Source organism: Sceloporus undulatus, chromosome 8 (genome assembly GCF_019175285.1).
Source record: "Sceloporus undulatus isolate JIND9_A2432 ecotype Alabama chromosome 8, SceUnd_v1.1, whole genome shotgun sequence".
Taxonomy (NCBI): Eukaryota; Metazoa; Chordata; class Lepidosauria; order Squamata; family Phrynosomatidae; genus Sceloporus; species Sceloporus undulatus.
This window is the reverse complement of record NC_056529.1, coordinates 23,254,389-23,274,083: the sequence shown is the minus strand read 5'-3', so window position 1 is coordinate 23,274,083 and position 19,695 is coordinate 23,254,389. Positions and strand designations below refer to the sequence as shown.

At 51.8% G+C, this 19,695-nt stretch overlaps 1 protein-coding gene across 1 annotated transcript in view; it reads right to left on the bottom strand.

The window, feature by feature from the left end:
• Nucleotides 1–1,248: 1,248 nt before the first annotated feature.
• Nucleotides 1,249–19,695, bottom strand: part of LOC121914766 (CREB binding protein) — a 37,562-nt gene continuing 19,115 nt past the window's right edge. The window contains 14 exon segments of the mRNA XM_042438436.1: nt 1,249–4,540; nt 5,049–5,330; nt 5,754–5,921; nt 6,999–7,166; nt 7,310–7,475; nt 8,555–8,668; nt 10,141–10,287; nt 11,165–11,315; nt 11,673–11,740; nt 13,368–13,445; nt 14,577–14,633; nt 15,780–15,860; nt 17,600–17,688; nt 18,770–19,009. Coding sequence (XP_042294370.1) covers nt 2,288–4,540; nt 5,049–5,330; nt 5,754–5,921; nt 6,999–7,166; nt 7,310–7,475; nt 8,555–8,668; nt 10,141–10,287; nt 11,165–11,315; nt 11,673–11,740; nt 13,368–13,445; nt 14,577–14,633; nt 15,780–15,860; nt 17,600–17,688; nt 18,770–19,009 — 4,062 coding nt within the window. The 3' untranslated portion in view covers nt 1,249–2,287.

The window sequence follows — 19,695 nt, the reverse complement described above, 5'->3', positions numbered from 1 at the left end:
CCCAAGCAGGCAACTGAACTAGGCCTCCAGGATCCTAATTCGATATCCAAAGCCGTCTGCCCACCTCCAGAATAACAATCTACTTGAATGCCATGATCTACGCTGGCAATGCAAGACCCACGAAAAGGTCCAAAGGGAAAAAGGTGGACGTCTTCCTCTGTGCCAGACCCCAAAGCCCTGCTAGCTGAGCCCAAGTGCGGCACGTAACACCGAGATGAATTAAGCAAAAATAAACAGAAGGGTCAACTGAAAACCCATCAATGTAAGAAAAGATTGGAGGAAGCCACCCAAGGTGTGTAAGCAATCCAATGAATGGCAAGAGAGCCAGCGGTCAGTACAAAAAGCATGGCGAGGCCACTCCTGGCTCAGTCCCAGGTGACCACAGCCGTGGGAACATGCTTTCCTGCTGCAAATGCTTTTGCAGAAGTGGCTCCCAGGCGGCCGTCTCAGGTGTGGGACTCTGGGGAAATGGGGGCAGGTTGCACAGCGGCAGCCAGCTCTTGGCACTGAGCCACTTGGAACCATCCTTCAAGCATTTTTAGCAGCTTTATTAGAAACAGGAACACATTTTGAAATCCCTTCTTTATGATCACAAATAGAAGTGGGCTGGTTTGCTTTTTTCCTGGTTTTGCAGCATGATACAGCATGAGTGGCGTCCTGTTTTTCCCTTGGACAGGGCTTGTGGCTGCACTGACAGGTCACAAGCCGGACTGGACATCTTGCTTGCTGAAGCCTATTGGGAGGGGGAAAGATCCCAAGCGGTCACCTTTGGCAATGCAAATGTTTAGGCATAGATCATAAAATTTCAGAGTCTACTGTTCTCTGAGGTCCCCAAGAAGAAAAGAAAAACCGAACAAAGTACTGATTTCAGTTACAAACAACCCAGTGAGAGCCAATGTACTTCATGGTAGTGAAGGACACTTACGACAGAAGAGGCTGCTAGCCTTCAGCTCAATGTAAGGCAGAAAGGGAAAGGGCCCCTTCCTTCGCAGGGGATGCCCAGAAAGCCGGCTCTGCTCCTGGACCTCCTACTTGGGCTCAAGGAAATTGCTGATTTCATTTTGGTGTCCCTCAACCATAGAAATACTTTAAATCCCACAATGGCATTCCAGCTAACGCTTGTGAATGACTACCTCCACAGGTTCAATGAATGGGAAGCATGTAATCCTGCTGTGCCTTTTTATAGTTACTTGTACAGAAGGCACCCAAGCAACCAATGGCTTTGAGGTCCCAGAGACTGGGGCTAGGCCACAAGTGATGGAATGCGTATGTATGTATGTATGTATGTGTATAAACTTAATACATTCTTATACATATTTAAAAGAACAGAATACATGTTAAAAACTTCAGTAATTTATATCACCTTTAAGCAATACTATATATACAATGGAAAAAAGACATGCATAGTCCAAATACAATGTTGAAAACAGTGTTTTTCATAACAAAAAAAATCCAAACACTAAGTTAATACCATGTACATGAATTCAAGAAGGATCACCCTCTTTGTCTGTTGCACACCGTTTATTTAACAATCTGCTAGAGAAGTAAGAAATGAGCCCCTTTCTATACAGTGATTGAATCGTGGACTTTTAAAATATTTATAGGGATCTGAGAGCTTGCATGATTTACACTAGAATTGCTTTTCCTCATTTCAAGTTTCACATCACAGAATTAAAGGAAAGGATATCCTCCTTCCCTCTTAAAATACGCTTGGGCCAGGAAGCGGTCATCTCTCTCCTTTCTTTCCTTCCTTCCTTCTCTTGAAAATCTAAAACCAGTTTTATCAGAGGCGTCCGCAGCAGCGCAGGCTGTGTGCCTCCTCCTGTCTTCCCCAAAGGCAGGAATCATAATACTTCAGGTAACCTCAGTGTTCAGCAGAGAACGGCGGGAGAGTCAGCCGGGGACATCAGGATCTTGCATCGGTTCAGGAACAGTTTCTGGATATTACATTTCCTTCTCTGTTAAACGCAAATGCTTAGTCTTGAAAATACAAATAAAAATATGAATATAATGGACTTATTTGCCCCCTTTAAAAAAAAAAAAGCAAAAGTCAACAATAACAACAAAACTTAAAAAACAAACAAACCCCACAACAGGAACAACAACAAAAAGAAGACCAGATATTTCAACCACACCTGGCTGGCTTTAACAAAAAATATATATTCTGTGTTTTTAAACAGCAATTCATCCTTTCCGTGAGCATCGGACGAAGAAGTCCCATCGAGGGCTCGCCTCAAGCGAGAGGTCCGTCTCTTCCGGGCAGAAGGTCCAGGAAGCCGGGCGGCCGCTACAAGCCCTCCACAAACTTCTCCAGCGTGTCCCCCCCGGAAGCGTCGCCCACCAGGGAGAGCTCACTGGGCAAGACGCTGCGGTTGGGAGGGTTGAGCTGGGGAAGCATTGCACTCTGCTCAGGGTTGCCCAGGTGCCCCTGGTCCAAGGGGCCGCCCAGAGGGACCGCCAGCCCCGGGTGCGGGGAGCCCGTCTGGGGCGACGCGTGGTGCGGGGAGGGCTGGGGCTGTATCCGGGGAGAGGGGCTGGAATGCGGGGGCTGGGGCTGGGACTGGGGCCGGGGGGACTGGACGGGGGCCGGTGACCGCACCTGGCTGCCGAGGGAGGCGCCCAGCGCAGGGCCGGGCAGGTGGGGGGCCGGCGGGGGCTGTCCTGAGAGCAGGTGCTGCTGCTGCTGCTGGGGGCTCATGGGGGTGGGCTGCTGTCCAGGAGAGCCTAGCTGCCCCTTCATCTGCTGCTGCTGCTGTTGCTGGAGGATCCGCTGCTGCAGGGCCTGCTGGAGACTGGGGCTGCCCTCTGCCCCCAGGCTGGCTTGCCCCAGGGAGTTCAGTTGTCCAATCTGAGCCATCGGGCCCATCGCACCGGACTGGAGGGAGAGATGCTGCTGTTGATGCTGCTGCATCCGATGCTGTTGCTGCTGCTGCTGCTGCATGGCCGCTTGTGAGTATCCCACGGCGGCAGAGGGCTGCTGGAACTGGTTGTGAGAAGCCAACCCAGTGCTACCTTGCTGCTGCTGCTGCTGCTGCTGCTGTAGGAGCTGCCTCCTCAGGATCTCCCTGTACTGGGGACTCATGGTGGCCATGCCAGGGCTGTGGCTGGCGGGGTTCAGGATGCTGATGGTCTGACCCTGGGCATTCAGGCCCCCCACCCCTGGCTGCTGGGGAGGGATGCCTGGGCGCGGGACCCCTGGCTGCATGGCACTCACGTTTGGCAAGCCTGGCTGAGGCGGCGGCTGGAGGGCTGCCTGGGGCTGCTGGAGGCCCGGCTGGCTGGCCACGTACTTGGCTGTTCTCTGCTTGATGAAAGCTGCCATGAGCTGAGGGTTGGACTTCAGGATGTTCAGCACCTGCTGCTGCTGCTGAGGGGAGCTGGGAGACTTCAAGGTCCGCAGCAACTCGTGCAAAGCGTTGGGGGCAATGCTGCGTGTGGGGGGCGATGGCTGCGCACCAGGCATCCGGGGGCCAACTGACCCCTGCTGAGCTGGCATCGGCATGACCGGCCGCGGCATTCCTGGCTGCAGGGTGGGTGGCTGGGCCATGGTGGGCGCTGTGGGCCACTGCCCAGGCCCCATGCTGGGCATCACAGGGCCGCTGCTGGTCGGTCCAGGCCGGGCCACGTTCAGACTGACTGGTGGCGGTGGCTGCGGTGGCGGTGGCTGCGGTGGGGGTGGCTGCTGCTGCTGCTGCTGCAAGGGGTTGATGGCTCCGACCGCTGCTGGGCTCACCATGCCAACGCGGCCAGCGGGCAAGCCATTGCTGCTGACTCGGTAGAGCTGCTGCTGCTGCTGCTTCTGCTGCTGCGCAGCTTCGATCTCAATCTGCCGCGCTGCTTCCACAGCCCCAGGAGGCGGCTGCGTGGGTGGCGGGGGCCCAGGCACCTGGGTGGCAGGCTTGCCAGCTGAAAGGGAGGCAGGCAGTGGCGGCGGGGGGAGCGGGGCTTGAGTCCTGGCTGCGCCCGGGAAGCCGGCCGGCGACATGCTGACAGGGGAGGGCTGCGGGGTCTGCGGGGTGCTTGGCTGCTGGGTGGGTGTCCCGGGTGTGGCTGAGGTAGGAGAAGGCAAACTTTGCTGAGGCACGTTGCGGGTGGTCATGGTGGCCATCCGTCGGCGCATGAGCTGGGCCTGCTGGAGCCGGTGCTGGATCTGCTGCTGGCGGAGTTTGTGTTTGATGTTCAGGCAGAAGGGCACCGGGCACTTGTTCTCCTGGCAGTGCTTGGCGTGGTAGCAGCACAGCGCTATCAGCTGCTTGCAGACGGGGCAGCCACCATTGGTCTTGCGCTTGCAGCCCTTAGTGTGCTGGACGACCCGCTTCATCTTCTGGCAGGACGGCAGTGAGCAGTTGGCGTTGCGGCACTGGCAGGCATGAACCAGGGACTGGATGCAGCGCTGGATGCTGAGCCGGCGTGACTCCTGGGGGCTCTTGGACTGCTGCTCGCCTTGGCTGTTGCTGTCGTCATCCAGGCCCAAGCCCCACTTCACCATCTTGTGTTCGTGGCTCTTGGTGTTGTAGCAGTTGATGCAGAGGTCATAATCCTGGGAAGGCAGAAGGCAAGCGAGAGGGGCTGCGTGAATATGTGTCTGCCTAAAATATATTACCTCACTCACCCAGCTCAGGAGTCTCTTGGTCTCAGCCAGCTTAGGTTAGAGCCAACCAGCCCCAAAGGCTCAGTCTCTAGAACAGTATGTGGGATTCAGCTGCCCCGTTCGTGATTATGGTACATGTTTGTTTCTGGTCATTTGCCATTCATTTCACAAAATCACAACTGGGTGAAACTACAAACGGCCAGGCACCTGCTTTGCCACAACTACAGCAGGCAGTTTAGCCTGGGGAAAGGCCCAGACATGCCCAGTGAAGGCTTTGCAGACTGGACACTCCTGCCAGGAAAGCAGTGGCAGGGCCTTCCAGCCCACTCCCTCCCCTCTCAGTGAGCCTGTTCCCTCCCATCTCTGGGGCACGAATCACGCATTGCAAGCAGCAGAAGAAGGCCGCCCAGGAGTGGCCCCTGGGGCTGGGATCGTAGGGCCTCCCCCTGGCACCCACCTCACAGACGGTGCAGTGCCACCGCGTCTCCACATGGTGCTTGCATTCGTTGCAGGTGTAGACGAAGCGGTCCTGCCCCTGAGTGTGGAGCTCCACTAGCATGCAGAGGGTGGACCATTTGGAGCGGCGCAAGGAGGAGAATTCCCAGTGCTTGTCCCGGGCCAGCGTCAGGAAGGCGTCCCGGCCATCCATCAGGTCGCAGCTCAGCAGTGGGTCAGGGTCCACAATGGGTGGCAGGGTGTTGACCACTGGGCCGGCGTGCAAGTGGATCACAAAGAAGACCTGCAGGGAAGGGGGTAGAGGGACCGGTCAGCATGTAGGGGGCTGGCCAGCTGCCCTTCGGCCAGGGGTCCCTCTGGAAACAAGGGGAGGCAGGTGCGGCGCCTGCTCCAACCTTCTGTAACACTGCCTTTTACAACTGCACCCTTTCAAATAAAAAAAGGCAGAAGGAAAGAAGAGTCTTGTGGCAACTTAAGGGCCACTTTTTCCTCCCAGCCGAAGCCTTTGTGGGCCCTTTTTTCAGAGCACTGTTCATGCGTGCTTTATTAACACAACCTGTTTTATTGTGTTTTGATATCAGAGCTTTGTTATTTAGATGCTGTGAGGCCCAGCTGGCTACAAGCCAAAGATAAATAAATGTGGCAGACTAACTCCAAGGCAGGGTCCCGAAGGGCCCCCCAACCCTAGCCCTGGGCTCCCGGGTACCTCCTTGTGCTTCTCCATAGTGGCATAGAGCTTCTGCGAGAGGTCGTTGGACACGTTTGGCATGGCCGGCTTCTTCTTGTTGGCTCTGCTGATGCTGCTCTTGTTCTTGTTGGTTTTCTTGTTGTTGTTCTTCTTCTTGGCGCTCTTGCTGTCGCTGCCCTGGCTCCCCTGCGAAGACACAGGCGCAGCTCAGCTTTCCAGGCCCAGCACTGGCCACAGTTTACTGGGCTAACTGGCCACAGAAAGCCAAACCTTTTGCTTCCTCTAGACATAACCCACTCCAGGTTGTAAAAAACACAGTTGGACCCCATATTACATGAGGGATCTGTTTTGGAACCCTTTGTGTAATATGAAATTTGTGTACAATCTGGGATGCTAGATATCTTACACAAAATGAGCTACGCATTCTCTTTAGGCCTTTTCTAGCTTCTCCAGCACAATTCTGCTGGAAACTGACCCTAGTCTTGCTGGAGGACTGAAACGCCCAGAGAGAACACATTTTTCCCATTGGTGTAAATGAAGCCTCACAATATGAGTTTGCATAATACAGGGTCAGATGTACAGAGAGAAAATGTCTGAAGATTCTGCCTCATGCCAAATGCTTCCTTCTCATATTTCTCTATGAAACGTAAGAGGCTACTCTTTCTGGCTGAAACCACTGCACTTCCTTCTTTTCTGGAAAGCCAAAAGCAGCCGGCCGGCCGGGTGTTATCTGGACTCCAGACATAGCTTCCCCTTCCCAGCATCCGCTTTACAGGAAGAAGGAGAAGCCCAGGGAGGCAGACCAGCGGCGGAGGGCACCCTCGCCTGGGGCAGCCCCCCCACGGCCACCGTCCTGCTAAATCCTTTAGAGAAACAGGACTCTGGGCCTTTGGTACCCCAATGCTCAGCAACTAGCAGGCCCAACCCAGCCAGACTCCTCTTTTCCAAGAGGCTGCTCAAAACAGAACAATTGGAAAAGGAGAAGAGAAAGAGGCTTCAGCCTCTCACCACGGTCCCCGGGCACCGCATCTGAGAGCCTGTGGCTGCTCCTTTGTGGCCAAAGAGTGGAGGGGGTGGGTGGGTTGGTGGCCAGCTGGTTAGCTTGGGAAGCTCTGCCGCCATCTTTGGTCCACCATCTTTCCCATTTTCTGCCGGATGCAGCAGTCAAAGGCGCTGGGAGGCATTGGGAGCCCCTCTCTGTTGCAGGGTCCAGGGGAGACCGCATGCACCATCCCTCCACCCGGCAACACATTCTGCTGCTACCTCCATGGCTTCACCAGCAGCTGTGCTCTCCTCCTTCTTCCTCTCCTCCTCTTCCTGCTCAAGCTCCTTAATGCTCTCTTCCAGCACATTGGGCCAGAAGTCACCCTCAAAGTAAGGCAGCTCCTTGGCACTTGTCAGCCGATCTTCTGTTGCTTGTTTGAATATGTCCTGAGAAGAAATCACATTTCTAAGCCCAGCCAGCTTCAGCTGAGAAGCACTGGACAGTGACACCTCCCCACAGCCCAGGGCAGGCGGGCGAAAGAACATGGCACCCACGGCCCTCCCTCTCCTCCAGTGCCGGCAACCCTCACCTTGTAGTCATGAATGATCCGCTCGGCGAAGGCTTTGTCCAGCATCTTCTTATACCACTCCTGCAGGCGCTTCGGCTTGGGGATCTTCTGGTCAGGAGGGTGACAGTGGAAGATGTAGTCATCTCCTTCACTTGGTGGGCAGGCCCAGATGTGGCCTGTTACATACCTGCACATCCCACAAATGCACAAACGTTCCTGTCAAGCTCCTTCCCCGCTGAACTGGAGGAGGCAGACCACCCGCTGAGCACCTGGTTTCCCTTGGCTTTTTCTCTGCCAGGGTATGTGCCCAGCAGATGCCAAGGGGGAGGTTGTTTTCTCAATCCCACAGGGAAAGAGGAAGGAAGGCAAGCAGGCGCTTCTCCTTGCCTCACCCACAATGCCTTTTGCAGCTATGATCACCATGAGAAGGATGGGGAGCAGTGGCAGTTTTGATCAGGAAGTCACCCCCAAATCTGGTTGCTTCAGAACAAGGGTGAGTTCCTGTCAGAGGGCCGGAGACTCAGGGGCAGAATTGCCCAGCAATGGCCATGGACAACTCTGAACATGCCTTGACCTTAACAGTAATGGCAAGGACCAAGCTGCCCGGGGAGGAAGGCTCATCCTGCAAGAGGCCAGGGCACTGCCAGCGCTGCCGTCTTTTCACTCAGCAGCTGCTTGTGGGCGTCTTCCCTTGGGCTTCTTCTCACCTACAGACTATGGCTTTGCATTTCACTTTTTACTGTAAACTGATCAGGAGGCAGGAAGGAGGTATGTAAATTGGGGGGAGGGTATCAGTACCCACTGTTGCTCATTCGCTGTCCACCGCTAAGGGTTCTATGTGGGTCATGGCAAGAGTCCCTTTGGGGAGAGTGGCTCAGCTGCAAAGCTGGACTCCTGGGGGACCAGCAGGGTCTTCCTCCCCAATGTTCCAGGGACTGGCACCAGATTTGAGCCCACCAGCCGCAATAGCTTCTTTCTTTTTTGGGAACATGCTACAGACCAGCAGCCAAGAGTTCATGAAGCAGCACCAGGTTTCCAACTAACACCACACAATAGCAAATTGCCTGGCAACCAAGCAGACCCACCCCACAAAGTGCAGGTCTGATACTTGATTTTTCTTGCCCTCGTGCAGAGAAATGTCATATGCAGGGGTGCCACTGAATCCATGCCAGCCGGCGTCTCTCCGACGTGGAAAACTGGCGCCAAAGAAGGAGGCAGACACACTAAGAGGCTCAGCTGCAAAGAGACTCTCAACAGAACACTTACCCCAGTTTTTTGACATATTCCAGGTACCCAATAAGGATCTCATGATAAACCGCAGTACGGAGGCATCTTGGGCGGAAGAAATGAATACTGTCTAAGTAGGAGATGTAGACCCGCCTGTGACAAAAGGAGAGAGAGACTCAGCAAACGAGGCAGAGCCCTTGCGCTGCACATGGAAGAACCTGGCGCCTTCCGACAGAGCTGGAAGGATCCCAGCCAGAGAACCACGACAGTTTCTAATGCAGACCATGCTTGAGAAGGCTCTGTAATCTTTCTTTCCAGAAACCTAGTGCTCTTATCTCAACTGTTGATTAGAGCCAAGAGCTTTCTGTCTGCTGAGAGAGGAGAAAAAAGTCCAAGAGCAGACTCCTGTATCCAAAAAGCTTGGGGCCTGATGTCTTTCGGGTTTTGGAGTTTTTTGGATTCTGGAATATTTACATATATGTATTGAGATATCCTGGAGATGGGACCCAAGTCTAGACATTAAATTCATTTATGTTTCCTATGACCTTGTATACATAGCACAAAGGTAATTTTATACACGGTATTATTAAATAATTTTGTGCATGAAACGAAGTCTGTGTACAGTGAACCATCAGGAAGCAAAGGCCTTCCTCCTTTAGCCACCCATGTGAACAATTTTTGATTTGGGAATGCCCTGGATTCTGGAGTCCTGGGTAAGGGAGACTCCGCTGAAGCTCCAGGAGCTGTGCGCAATCGCTCTGGCCGGAGCTCGGCCTTCTGCCACACAGCAGCCAGAAAGCGGCTTGTGGCACTGACCTATGGGACGTGGTGCGCTTCTGCTCAGCCGCGCAGGAAGAGATACAGATAGGCCTACTCTCTCCACAAGCAGAGTGAACATATAGCTGCCATGACGGATAAGGAACGATAACCCATTGTTAACGAAATGGTTCAATCCATTTTGAAAGCAACCCAAGTCGGAAGCCACCATTAATTCCCATGACACTGAATTCCATAGCCCTCCCAGTTCAACTAAATAGTGTGTAAAGGAGAAATTCCCTTTTAATGTCACACTCTCAGGAGATTAGCATTAACCCACTTCTCCACATTTTGCATGATTTCATACGTTTCTACTCTATCATCCTGTTTCTCATCTTTCCTTCTAAGCTAAACAGCCCCAAATACTGTATCCAAGCAAACCTAAGACATTCAGCATGGTGAAGACATTTACCCTCAGCCGACTGGGATGTCTCTATGCGCGGAGTGGATGATGTGAAGAGGGAATGGCTGGCTGGACAGGGTTCCCTGGCAGCTGAAAAACCCGGCTGTGGGAAAAGCTGAACTGAGGGGAAACCACCCACTTGCTAAGTTGGAAGAGGTTTATGTCATTTGACCAAGAGCTTTGCAAGTAAAGATTTCAATATTTACGTCTGAAAAGGACTGTTGCTTATAGGCCCACAGTTTTAGGTGAAAGGCAGAGGCAAACGACAGGTCGCTCACAGTGACTCAGTCTTCTGGGAATGCCACCAAAGAAAGAACTGGTCTTGCCAAGGAAAAGGTGTAACTGAGGGGGACAGGAGGACTGAGGCCCAAGGCCCAGGGCAAGCGCTGACCCTGCGCAGGCGTACCTGGTGTTGGGAGGGGGGCAATCCCAGCCGTACTCCTGAACATGCATCCCAAAGAAACACACGTCCACTCCGTCGATCTCTTCAAACGCAAAGAGAGCCTTCGTCCGATAGGGAAACGCCTCGGCCATTTCCCGAGAATCTACAAACCTGCAGGAAAGAGAGAGCAGTCAGCGCACCGTTTGAAGAAGGAAGAGGAGACTGGGATTTTTTTTGGGGGGGGGGGGGAAAAACGCTCTCGTTTTCCCCCCCCCCCCCAAAAAAAAACCCCTGGCACCTAATGAAGGAAACCAGCAAATAAAAGATGTCTTTCCATTTCACTGGGTCACAGAGGCGATGATGACATTTTAAGGAAGATACAGACACATTGGAGTGGGTTTAAAAAGGGCAAGAAGGATAATGTGGAGAACAAGCCATTGAAGGAGAAGAGGCTGCAGGAGATGGCTTTGTTCCGCTTGGGAAGAGAAGGCTATGGGACCCCTTAAACTCCAAAGGCCTGCCCTCAGCTGCCACAGAAGAAGGCCAGGTCTCATGGTTTGAAGCCAGAGGAGGGTAGACTTTGATTGACAGTTGGCCAACGGAACCCATGATCTAGAGCAGGATGTTTTTAAGAGGAAGCAGGACAGCGGCCTGCTGCTGGCCATACAACTGCTGGAGGCCCTGCACTCACGGAGGGCTGGATTCAAGGGCCTCTGGGGACCCCTCCGCCTCTAGGCTTCTATGGTTCAGTGACACTACAATAAATCTGCTCATCTACAGCAACTCCTTTGAATCTTGAGGAAAAGGATGGTCAAGGAGAAAGTGGTGCAAGACAGATCCTGGATTATCCCACCAAGACAAAAAGAGCCAGGAAGGACAGAGTCAGGGAAACGCCTCCCATCCTCTCCACTGCCAGGCTTGGCTAAATGCCCCCAGCAACTGGAGGAACGTGCCCAAATACAACAAAATAAAGTTATGACAAGTGGTAAGTGACCAGAGGTGACCAATGCCATCCTATCTGGTAATGCAGCGAATCCAAGGAACTCACCTAGACCTCATTCCCGGCTTCACTTCCACTGTTTTATCTGAACTGGCTACTACTCTCACAAAGACTTCCCCGGCTTCTGGGTGATTCTGTCGCCGCAAGAACTTGTTCACCCTCTCTTCCAAGTGGTTTCCTAAGCGGGTGGTCTGCAACCCTGTGGGGTGGGAGGGCAGAGCATGAGTCAGGGGAGAAGACCGTCCGGAGCCCACCGAAGGCATGGCCCCTTCCCATTTACATTATACAGGGCAACCAAACAAGAGCAAAAAAACCAAAGCATGCTGCCTCAAAAGTAAGCCCCATGGAAACCAGAGAGCCTTGCTTTCAAGCCGTTGCCACATCCAGATACCACAGCACAGCAACTGAGTCTTCCTGTGAAATCTGGATCCTTCCACCCCCAGCTGCCTGTCCACAGCATTGGTCCCCCTGGTTTGAAATGGGTAGAGATCCATGGAGAACTGACACACACACAAAAAAAGCCTTACTGCCACACACATGTACATCACATACTCACTTTTGGCACTGAATTTGTTTTCTTTGCGGGTTCGACCAGTTTTCTTCAAGCAGTTGTCACACACAAACCTAAAAAGCACAACCAAGTGTGAGTCCTTTGGGAGAGCTTGTTTCACACCTGTGTCCACATTAACAGAGACACTGACAATATGGGGAAAGGCCCCAGCCCTGTGGCCAAGTGCCAGCCCTCTTGAAAGGGCACTGCGTTTCCTCCCTCCCGTTCACATATCTGAGCCCATACTGCCATTATGGCCAATCATGAAAGAATGGAGGCTTGAGCTGCCAGGAGATATGGCTGCTTGTAGCTACAAGCCCCGGCTCCGTGGGAGTGTGGCACAAAGCCCTTGGCCACTCACTCTCTGCAGAGATGCAAGAGGAGAACATGGAAGTGGTTCTTTCCAAAGTGGCTCTCAAGCTGAGCAAGCCAGAGGCAGAGATGCTGGCTAAGGAGCTGCCAAGGGCCTCATTGGCCTCTGCCTCAACTGAGGGGCCAACGCAGACCTTCCCATCACTGGCTCTTTGCGTGCAGCTGCACCTGCGGGTTTGCTCTCTGATGTCAGAACAGACTCCCCAGACTCCTGCACTGCTTCCTCTGTACAGCCAAGTATATGTCTGACATCTAAAAGGCCAGACAGGTAGACACTGGAGACGCCTCTCCCGGAAGGGAGCTGCCCACTACCCTGAAGGAACTGGTGTCCCTGATGTTCCAAGTAATGCCCACCCACTTGGCATCAGGAGGCCAGAAGCACATGGCTGTGAGGCAGGGGATCCTTCCATCTTGAGCCTGGAAGTTAGCATTGTCCCTAGACTTGGAAACAGGCCAGACCTTCTGAGACATGTGCTCCTCATGAGCAGCTCAGGGAGTACATCTTCAGCGCCTCTGCAGGAGCTCAGAGATGAGGATGGGAGCGTGGGTGGCAGGGCCACCCACCGGGACACATGTCCCCTTGCGACACATTTACAGCGCTATAGAAATAAACTATAACAATAATAATAATAATAATAGACAGCCGGGGTGAGGCATGACATGGGGCTGCCTTTCAAAGAACCCGTTCATGGATTTCAGCTCCTCCAACCTGTGGCAGGAAAGAGTCTGACCAGAGATGGCTCTGCAGGACTGTGGGGATCAACTGTTCAAACCGCATCATGGGCCACTTCTAGAAATCCCAGAGTCCCCTTCAAAACTCTGGTCATGACTAAAGGCCTCAGTGGCAGCTTGTGGGCAGGCAACCTGAAGTCCACCATCTGTGTTTCAGAGCCTTTGGGGGCAGGAGGCTGGCTCTCTTTCCTGGCTGACCATCTTCAAGACATGCTTGAGGAGACCCAAATCCTTCCTAGGCCCACATTTTGGCTCTTTGGGTGGCAGATAAAAAACCGACTCCTCGCTGAGGTATGAGGGGTTTTCCTGCTGTGAGTTTTTCTCTGTTAGGTGCTGGATTTATTGGCTCTTGCTTTTCCCTATTTGTGCTTTTAATGTTTGTTTTCAGAATAATTCCATTTGTTGTGATATGTATTATTTTTACTGAGATGATATACATTTTCGCTAGCCTCCTCCGCGTCTCATTGGAAGTTCTCATTTTCACAGACACGGAGCAGAGAGGAAACCCTTTTTTGTTCCAGATCACTTGGGTGACACAGTTTAGGGGTTAGTGAAAGACTCACCACAATCAAGCCTTGTCCTTCCAAAGCCACTTACCCTGCGGGCCAAATAATATCGTAATGTAAAACACAGATCTGATGCATCTTCCGACCACATTCTTTGCAATCCACAAAACTAAGCAAGACAATAAGAGAACAAAGCTTTAGTTTCCAAGAATATGAAAGCGCGTTTTCAGCAGCAGACTGAGTTTTAAAAGGCTGACCTTCAGAAATACTGATATTTGATGAAAACCTGTTATTTTTTCTTGTGCTGAAGGTAAGGTCATATTATGTCCAGCATTTTTAACAGCAGCGCATATTCTTGAATTTTACATATAAAATTAGCAAATCTGAACTTCAAAGTCAGATTTTTAAAATGTAAACCTAGGCCTCCAGAGACAGACATACGGTCACCATTTGCCACCTGTTCAGGCTGTTTAGGTCCAGACTGTAGTCTTCTTTCAAACAGGAAAAAGCTCAGATGGGGAATGCAAGAGGGGCAAGGGCAGAGGATACAACTTCATGCCCCCAAAACATGTGCCCTCTCCCCACAAATGCAGCACCCCTAGCTCCACACTGGCAGTGCCAAGCGGAGCCACCATCCCTGGAGCAGCAGGGCAGGATCCGCACGGGACGGTGTGCCCCTGGCAGCTGGACGCCAGCTGGGGCCAGGATGCATCGCACAAAGAGAAGGGCTGGCTTTGCCAAAGGGCAGCCGGGGCAAACGCACTCATAGGTCCAACTGGCTGCGGAGGCATGGATGATGGGTTTCCCCTTCCAGGCCACCAGAAGAAAAGCTGCTAAGCCAGCGAAGATGCACACAGTTTAAGAGAAGAAAAAATAACTAGAGATCAATGAACCATCCATTAAGCAGCTGTATTTAAGCAGAAGGCACACTGCCAAAGGAATGGGGCTAAGTTGCAACTGCGGACGGAAATGAGAATGTAAATGCTAAGAGTCAAGTTTTGAAAAAAGGAAACACAGAAATAAGAAACCGTGCAGAAATACTCTGATGGCTTTTTATAGGCAGCCTTCTCAGTTAGCAGTTCTGAAGATGGCACTGTTAGCGCAAACTGGGTTCTAGATAGGCAAGTTCAATCAAGGAGAAAATGCCACGGAACGTGGTTCCAACTGCTTCAGATCAGGAGAGCAGTAACTGTTCTATATGAATTTCACACAAGGTCTGGAAAACAGTATGAAAAAGTAAAAAAGGCTGCCTTGTGGACCATTTTAGTTGTGTTTTTAAACATGTCGGTGTGACACTTACGGCTCTGGGTCTAGTGTATCATTTTTCTTCTTCTCAAACTGATCTTTTGATATTGTCCTACAGAGAAAGAAAGACAAGAGAATAAATTAACAGCAGCTCCACCTTGACCATAACCCATAAGCACCGTCCCCTAAAAAGGCACTTGAGAGAGATAGTGATGCTTGAGTTTCAGGACATGTCCCAACAGAGAACTATACAAAGCCCTACTAGACATGACAGCTAACAATGATCCAGAATGACCCAAAGCCATCCCAGACCGGATGATGTTTGTGCCGCCATTCCTACTAAAGGCAAGGCACGCAGCCACACTCCTCCTCACAGGAGCAGGGGCCACTTTGGCTGCCATGGCCATCCTGGGATCTGTAGTAGCTGAGGGAGAGAGAGAGGGACATTCAGAATCCCCCAGAGCCCCTCTGGTGCCTCACCAGATTAAGGAACCCCAGGGCCCCTTAGTTAAAGTGGAATCACAGCACTTAACTGCACAGCGGGCACGAGTCCCCAAAACCTATTGGCAGCCTCTGCCCTGAAAGAAAGGCCTCTCCCAAGAGGCTGGAAAGGGAACCATGGCCGGTGGATGCATCCCGCTGAAACACTGCTGGCGAGAGCCCACTAGTCAGCTTCTCCGTGGCCAGATGGAAAGTTGGCTAGTTGGCTGGACTGACCCAGTCTCCCCCATCCTGGCCAGTATCTGTTGGTTTGACAACTCTGGTGTCACGCACCACCTGGACTCTGGCCAATACCTGTTGTTTTGGTGTTCTGCCTAACAACCACAGAATCACTTGGCTCCTTCCCAGGAGGCAGCCTAGGCATGGGGCTGCTCTTGCCCGCGTGTTCCTGAACGTGGGCCTGCAGACAGAGGGGCACTCAGGGAACCCAGGATGCTCACAGAAGAGCTTGGTTTCCTCTGGGATCTTCCATAGCCCAACATACAAGTGCAGGAGGGCATTTGCTCTGGAGAAGCAGCAGCCCAGCCAGGAGAGGCTATAACAGAAGCAGCCTCCTCTTCAAGGCAAGTAAGCTTTCTCTTTGGCAGCAGGCACCCCACAGGTATCATCTGCGGGGCAAAGGGCCTCCCTCTTTGGCAGCCATGTCTGTTTCTTCTGGCTTGTGAAGTCTGGCCAAAGCAGTGGCTGAAAGCACTTCCTCCTTCTCTGATACCCTGCTTAGGTATTGACTATTTATTAAAGGGGCGCAATTACTTACGTTTGCGGCTGGGCAGGGTCATCACCCAGGGTAACGTTTTCCCCCTGGATTTCAGTAAAGCATCTCTCACAGAAGTGATACCTGTCAGCAAGAAGGCCATATTTGGGTGAACTGGTCCATCAAAACACACAGCCACCCAAGCAAAGGAAGCACCAATCAGAGCAGGGCCGGTCACCGTGGCGGAAGGGGGAGCGTTGTTGGTTGGTCAGTTGATGGGTCAGTGTGGACAGTGGAAGGAACAGAGGGGAAGAGGGAGGACCAGAGAAGAGGGAAGGGGACAAACAGCACAGACAGAAGTTGTAGTAAGACACAGACACCAAGACGAGACAGAGCAGAAAGCCAAGGCAAAGCGCAGGTTAGCAGTAGCCCCATTCAGGCACCTCTGGGAACAAGGAGGGCCCCACAGTTCCAAGCTCTCCTGCCCAAAAAAGCCCCACAGCCAGCATCCCTCTCCACAGCCGGCCAAGTGAGGAACTGGGTCCTGATCTTGGGGATGCTTTGTTTAACCAGGAAGTATCCCTTGAAGCCAGGCGTGGGGAACTGGGGCCCTCCAGACATCACTGACCCTCCGTCGGTCCAACAACAGCTTTGGACCATAGGCTCCCAGCCCCAACTCTGAAGCAAGCCAAAGGCATTTTCTGGCTCCCAGTGAATTAGACTGGTCACTACTCGATCCAACTTAAGAAAGAAAGGCTTGGCTGTTGTATAGTATATCAAAACATTCAGGACTGAAAAAGTTAAATGCAATCACTGCTCAGCTGAATGGAATTCATACCATTAATAAATCTCTAAACATTTATAGTGTAATGATACACAACAAGCTCAAGTCAGAAATGAAGACTCTGCAACTGACTAGGAGGTGGCCACTTAATTTTGGTTAACTCGACCTGAGGGCAGCCTATCCACACCTGTCACTGCTTTAAGTGGTGCCAGAGGGCATAAAGCCACAATAAAATCTGCAATTGGAGAAGCCCCCCCCCCCCCCCGACCCTGGTGTTCTTTTAGGTGAGCTGGGAACAAACTGGTATCCATCCAAGGCAACTCTGGCAAAATGTCTGGAAAGGGTATGAGCTGAAACACAAAGGAAGGCAACAAATACAGTCTGTAGCAGCCAATGTAAAGGGAAGAAACAACAGCAGAGAGGGACAGAACAAGAAAAGAGAACAAACACCAACCGACTCCAAAGGAGGCCCATACTACTAGGCCTGCTCTGCTCTGCTTTCCAGGACTCCCATAAGCAATGAAGCCCCGGGGCACCACCCAGCAGGCCACACTCCTCCAGAGCCCCTGCGCTGACCCAGCCGACAGGCCACCCGGTGCCGGACCCCAGGGAGGCTCAGTGGGCCACAAGCCATGTCGGCCCCAAGCAAGCCAAAAGCGAAGCTGGCGTGGCGTCTCTGGGGAGTCCTTGGGAGTCCAGCCACAGCATTCAGCTGGATTCCTCCAGGAGCGATGCGTCCTTGAATGCCAAGCCCCATGTTCCCTTCTGTGTTTTTCTAAACACCCCAGTAACTCCTCAAAGCTCTTGTTGTTATCTGTACACTGCCTCAAGATGTCATTGAGCTGAGAGTCATTCCACAAATGTACCAAACTAATACCATTCAAAATGTTACTTCAGATTCAATTAAAATAATGCATATTTGAGAACTGCAAGGGCAACCTGTCTCAGGCCTCACAACACACTCCAGGCAGGTGAAAACTCTTCTCGGATGTCATGCAACTACAGAGACGGGTGCAGAGGAACGAGTGGGTGGCAGGCCTGGGCACATGCGCTCCTTGGTTCTTGCTTCTGACCCCGAGGGGCAGAAGGAAAGGCTTACCGATTCTGGTAGCTGTAGTAGGTGGCATCCCGGGGAATAGTGCAGAGCTGTTTCCCATAGCAGCACAAAGTCTGAGGAGAAAACTCATACTGCAAAAGAGAAACAGGCAGAATTATTTGATCTCTTCAACCACATGCTTCTACACACAGAGAGAGTACAAACTATTACTGTGCCTCCAGGTTCTGCTGGTGTTTCACCATTTGCAATGTTTCTGAGAAATTTATCTATATTTATTGTTCTAGTTTTTAGTCACCTTCAAAGCTTTTGCTGGAAGGTGAACTAACAATTTTAACTTAAAAGGACACTCGTTCTTTCTCTCAGCAAACCCAAGCGGTTGAGGGCCACGGAAACAGCTTCGATCCCGAAAACAGCCCAGCGAGAACTGAGCAGCCCAGCGCCTCCTGGGACTCCAGAGCGCTCAGTATCAGCTGGCAAAGGGCATTCAGGCAAGGAGAGGCAGGCGGGAACCCTCAGCCTCCATGCCCGCCGCCAACGCTCACAGGGGATAATGTGCGGCTGGCACCTCTGGCGAGGTGGACACATGCAGCAACACTGTGTGGCATTTGTTCCGTTTGTCTAAGAACAAGCTACCGGTCTCCAGCTGCTGTTTTCCAGATTGGGATTTTAAGGTTGTTGTAAGGATTCTGAAGTGATTTCTTTAAACACTGGTGATTATGCCCCTTTGTATCTCCTGTGTCTGCTAAATGGGCGAAACACAGGATTTTCCGCAACAACAGAAATCAGTGTATTTATTTTTAGAAGAAGACAAATGAAATTAGCAACTCAGCATGCGCTGCAGGAACACCTCTACACCCAAGTAGTCCCATCCAAGAATACTGGAGCAAAGGATCAGGAGTACTTGTTTTGTTCTGCAACACAGAAGACACTCTTGTGTGCTGAACTGTTCTCCCTAACAGGCCTTACAACATCTCTCCTCTAATTCCAGTAAGTGGAACAGACTTCCATGCCTTAAATGAAGTGAAATGTGTATTTTAAGAGTTACAAGGAACTGTTTTTAAACCTTAATATTTGAAATGAATTCATGTGCTCTCTAACACAATTCCAACAAGCACGTTTATCTACTATGTATGTGATACATGCCCACGTTCCTCAAGGGCAAAGTGGTCAAAACAATCCAAACCAAGTGGAGAGTCAAGAAGGTCCACTCACCTTGCGTCCACAACAGTATCCCAAGGACTGCATGACAGGGTCGATTTCTTGCTCAAAGACCTCCGCAAGCTTAGTGCAAAATTTATAGACCCTTGAAGTCTTGCGGTTATAAAGCCAGGCATTATTAAACATCAGCCAGACATCTTCCACATACTGCCATGGCTCCTGGTACTGGCCAGTATCCAATTTGCGCTTAATGGTGGAAAGATCCATGGGATTCTTCACAATGTCAAAATAATCCTTTGGATGAGAAAAGGAGGAGGAGCGTTAGCTTTGCCCTGGGATCCTAGTAATTCTGCTTAACCACGTCTGGCAGCACAAGGGGACCCTCTCAGCACTGGCACTTCCAGGCTCTGGCCAAAACTACGTAAACATCACACTAAGCAGAAAACTTCAGGTGGTTTTGGATATCTCCCTGGCAGGGAGAGCGAAAACAGAAAGGCATCCCTAAAGGGTGGAGGGGGACTGGGCCCTGCATGCCAACCTGCTCTCCCCCTTTGATGGCCAGAGGTGCAGATACCTCCGCTAGACAACGAGTGCGACTGTGGGTAAGATTACGAACGGCAATCCCCTGGCATTTGCACAAAGCTTCTTGGGGCAGGACAAGGCAAGTACGGATCAAAAAGGCCAGAGGGCAGGAGCGACAAAACCCAAATGTCCAGCTGTCCAGGTGCACAGAGAGGGGTGTGAGTATGTCTGTGTTGTGTGTCTCCTTCAGGACCCCAAATCTCTCACCTGGATGCTGATAAGACTCAAGCCTCCCAATAGAATAAACCAAGGGCCACTGACCCAGGCTTCCGACTCTGACAGTCAGTTCCTGGGCAGAAAGTCTCCAGTGCAATGGCAGAGAAAAGGAACAGATGGGGAGTCCCATGTTCCTTCCCACCCACAAGTGGGTCTGGGTGCAGCATGGTATTTTTAACCCT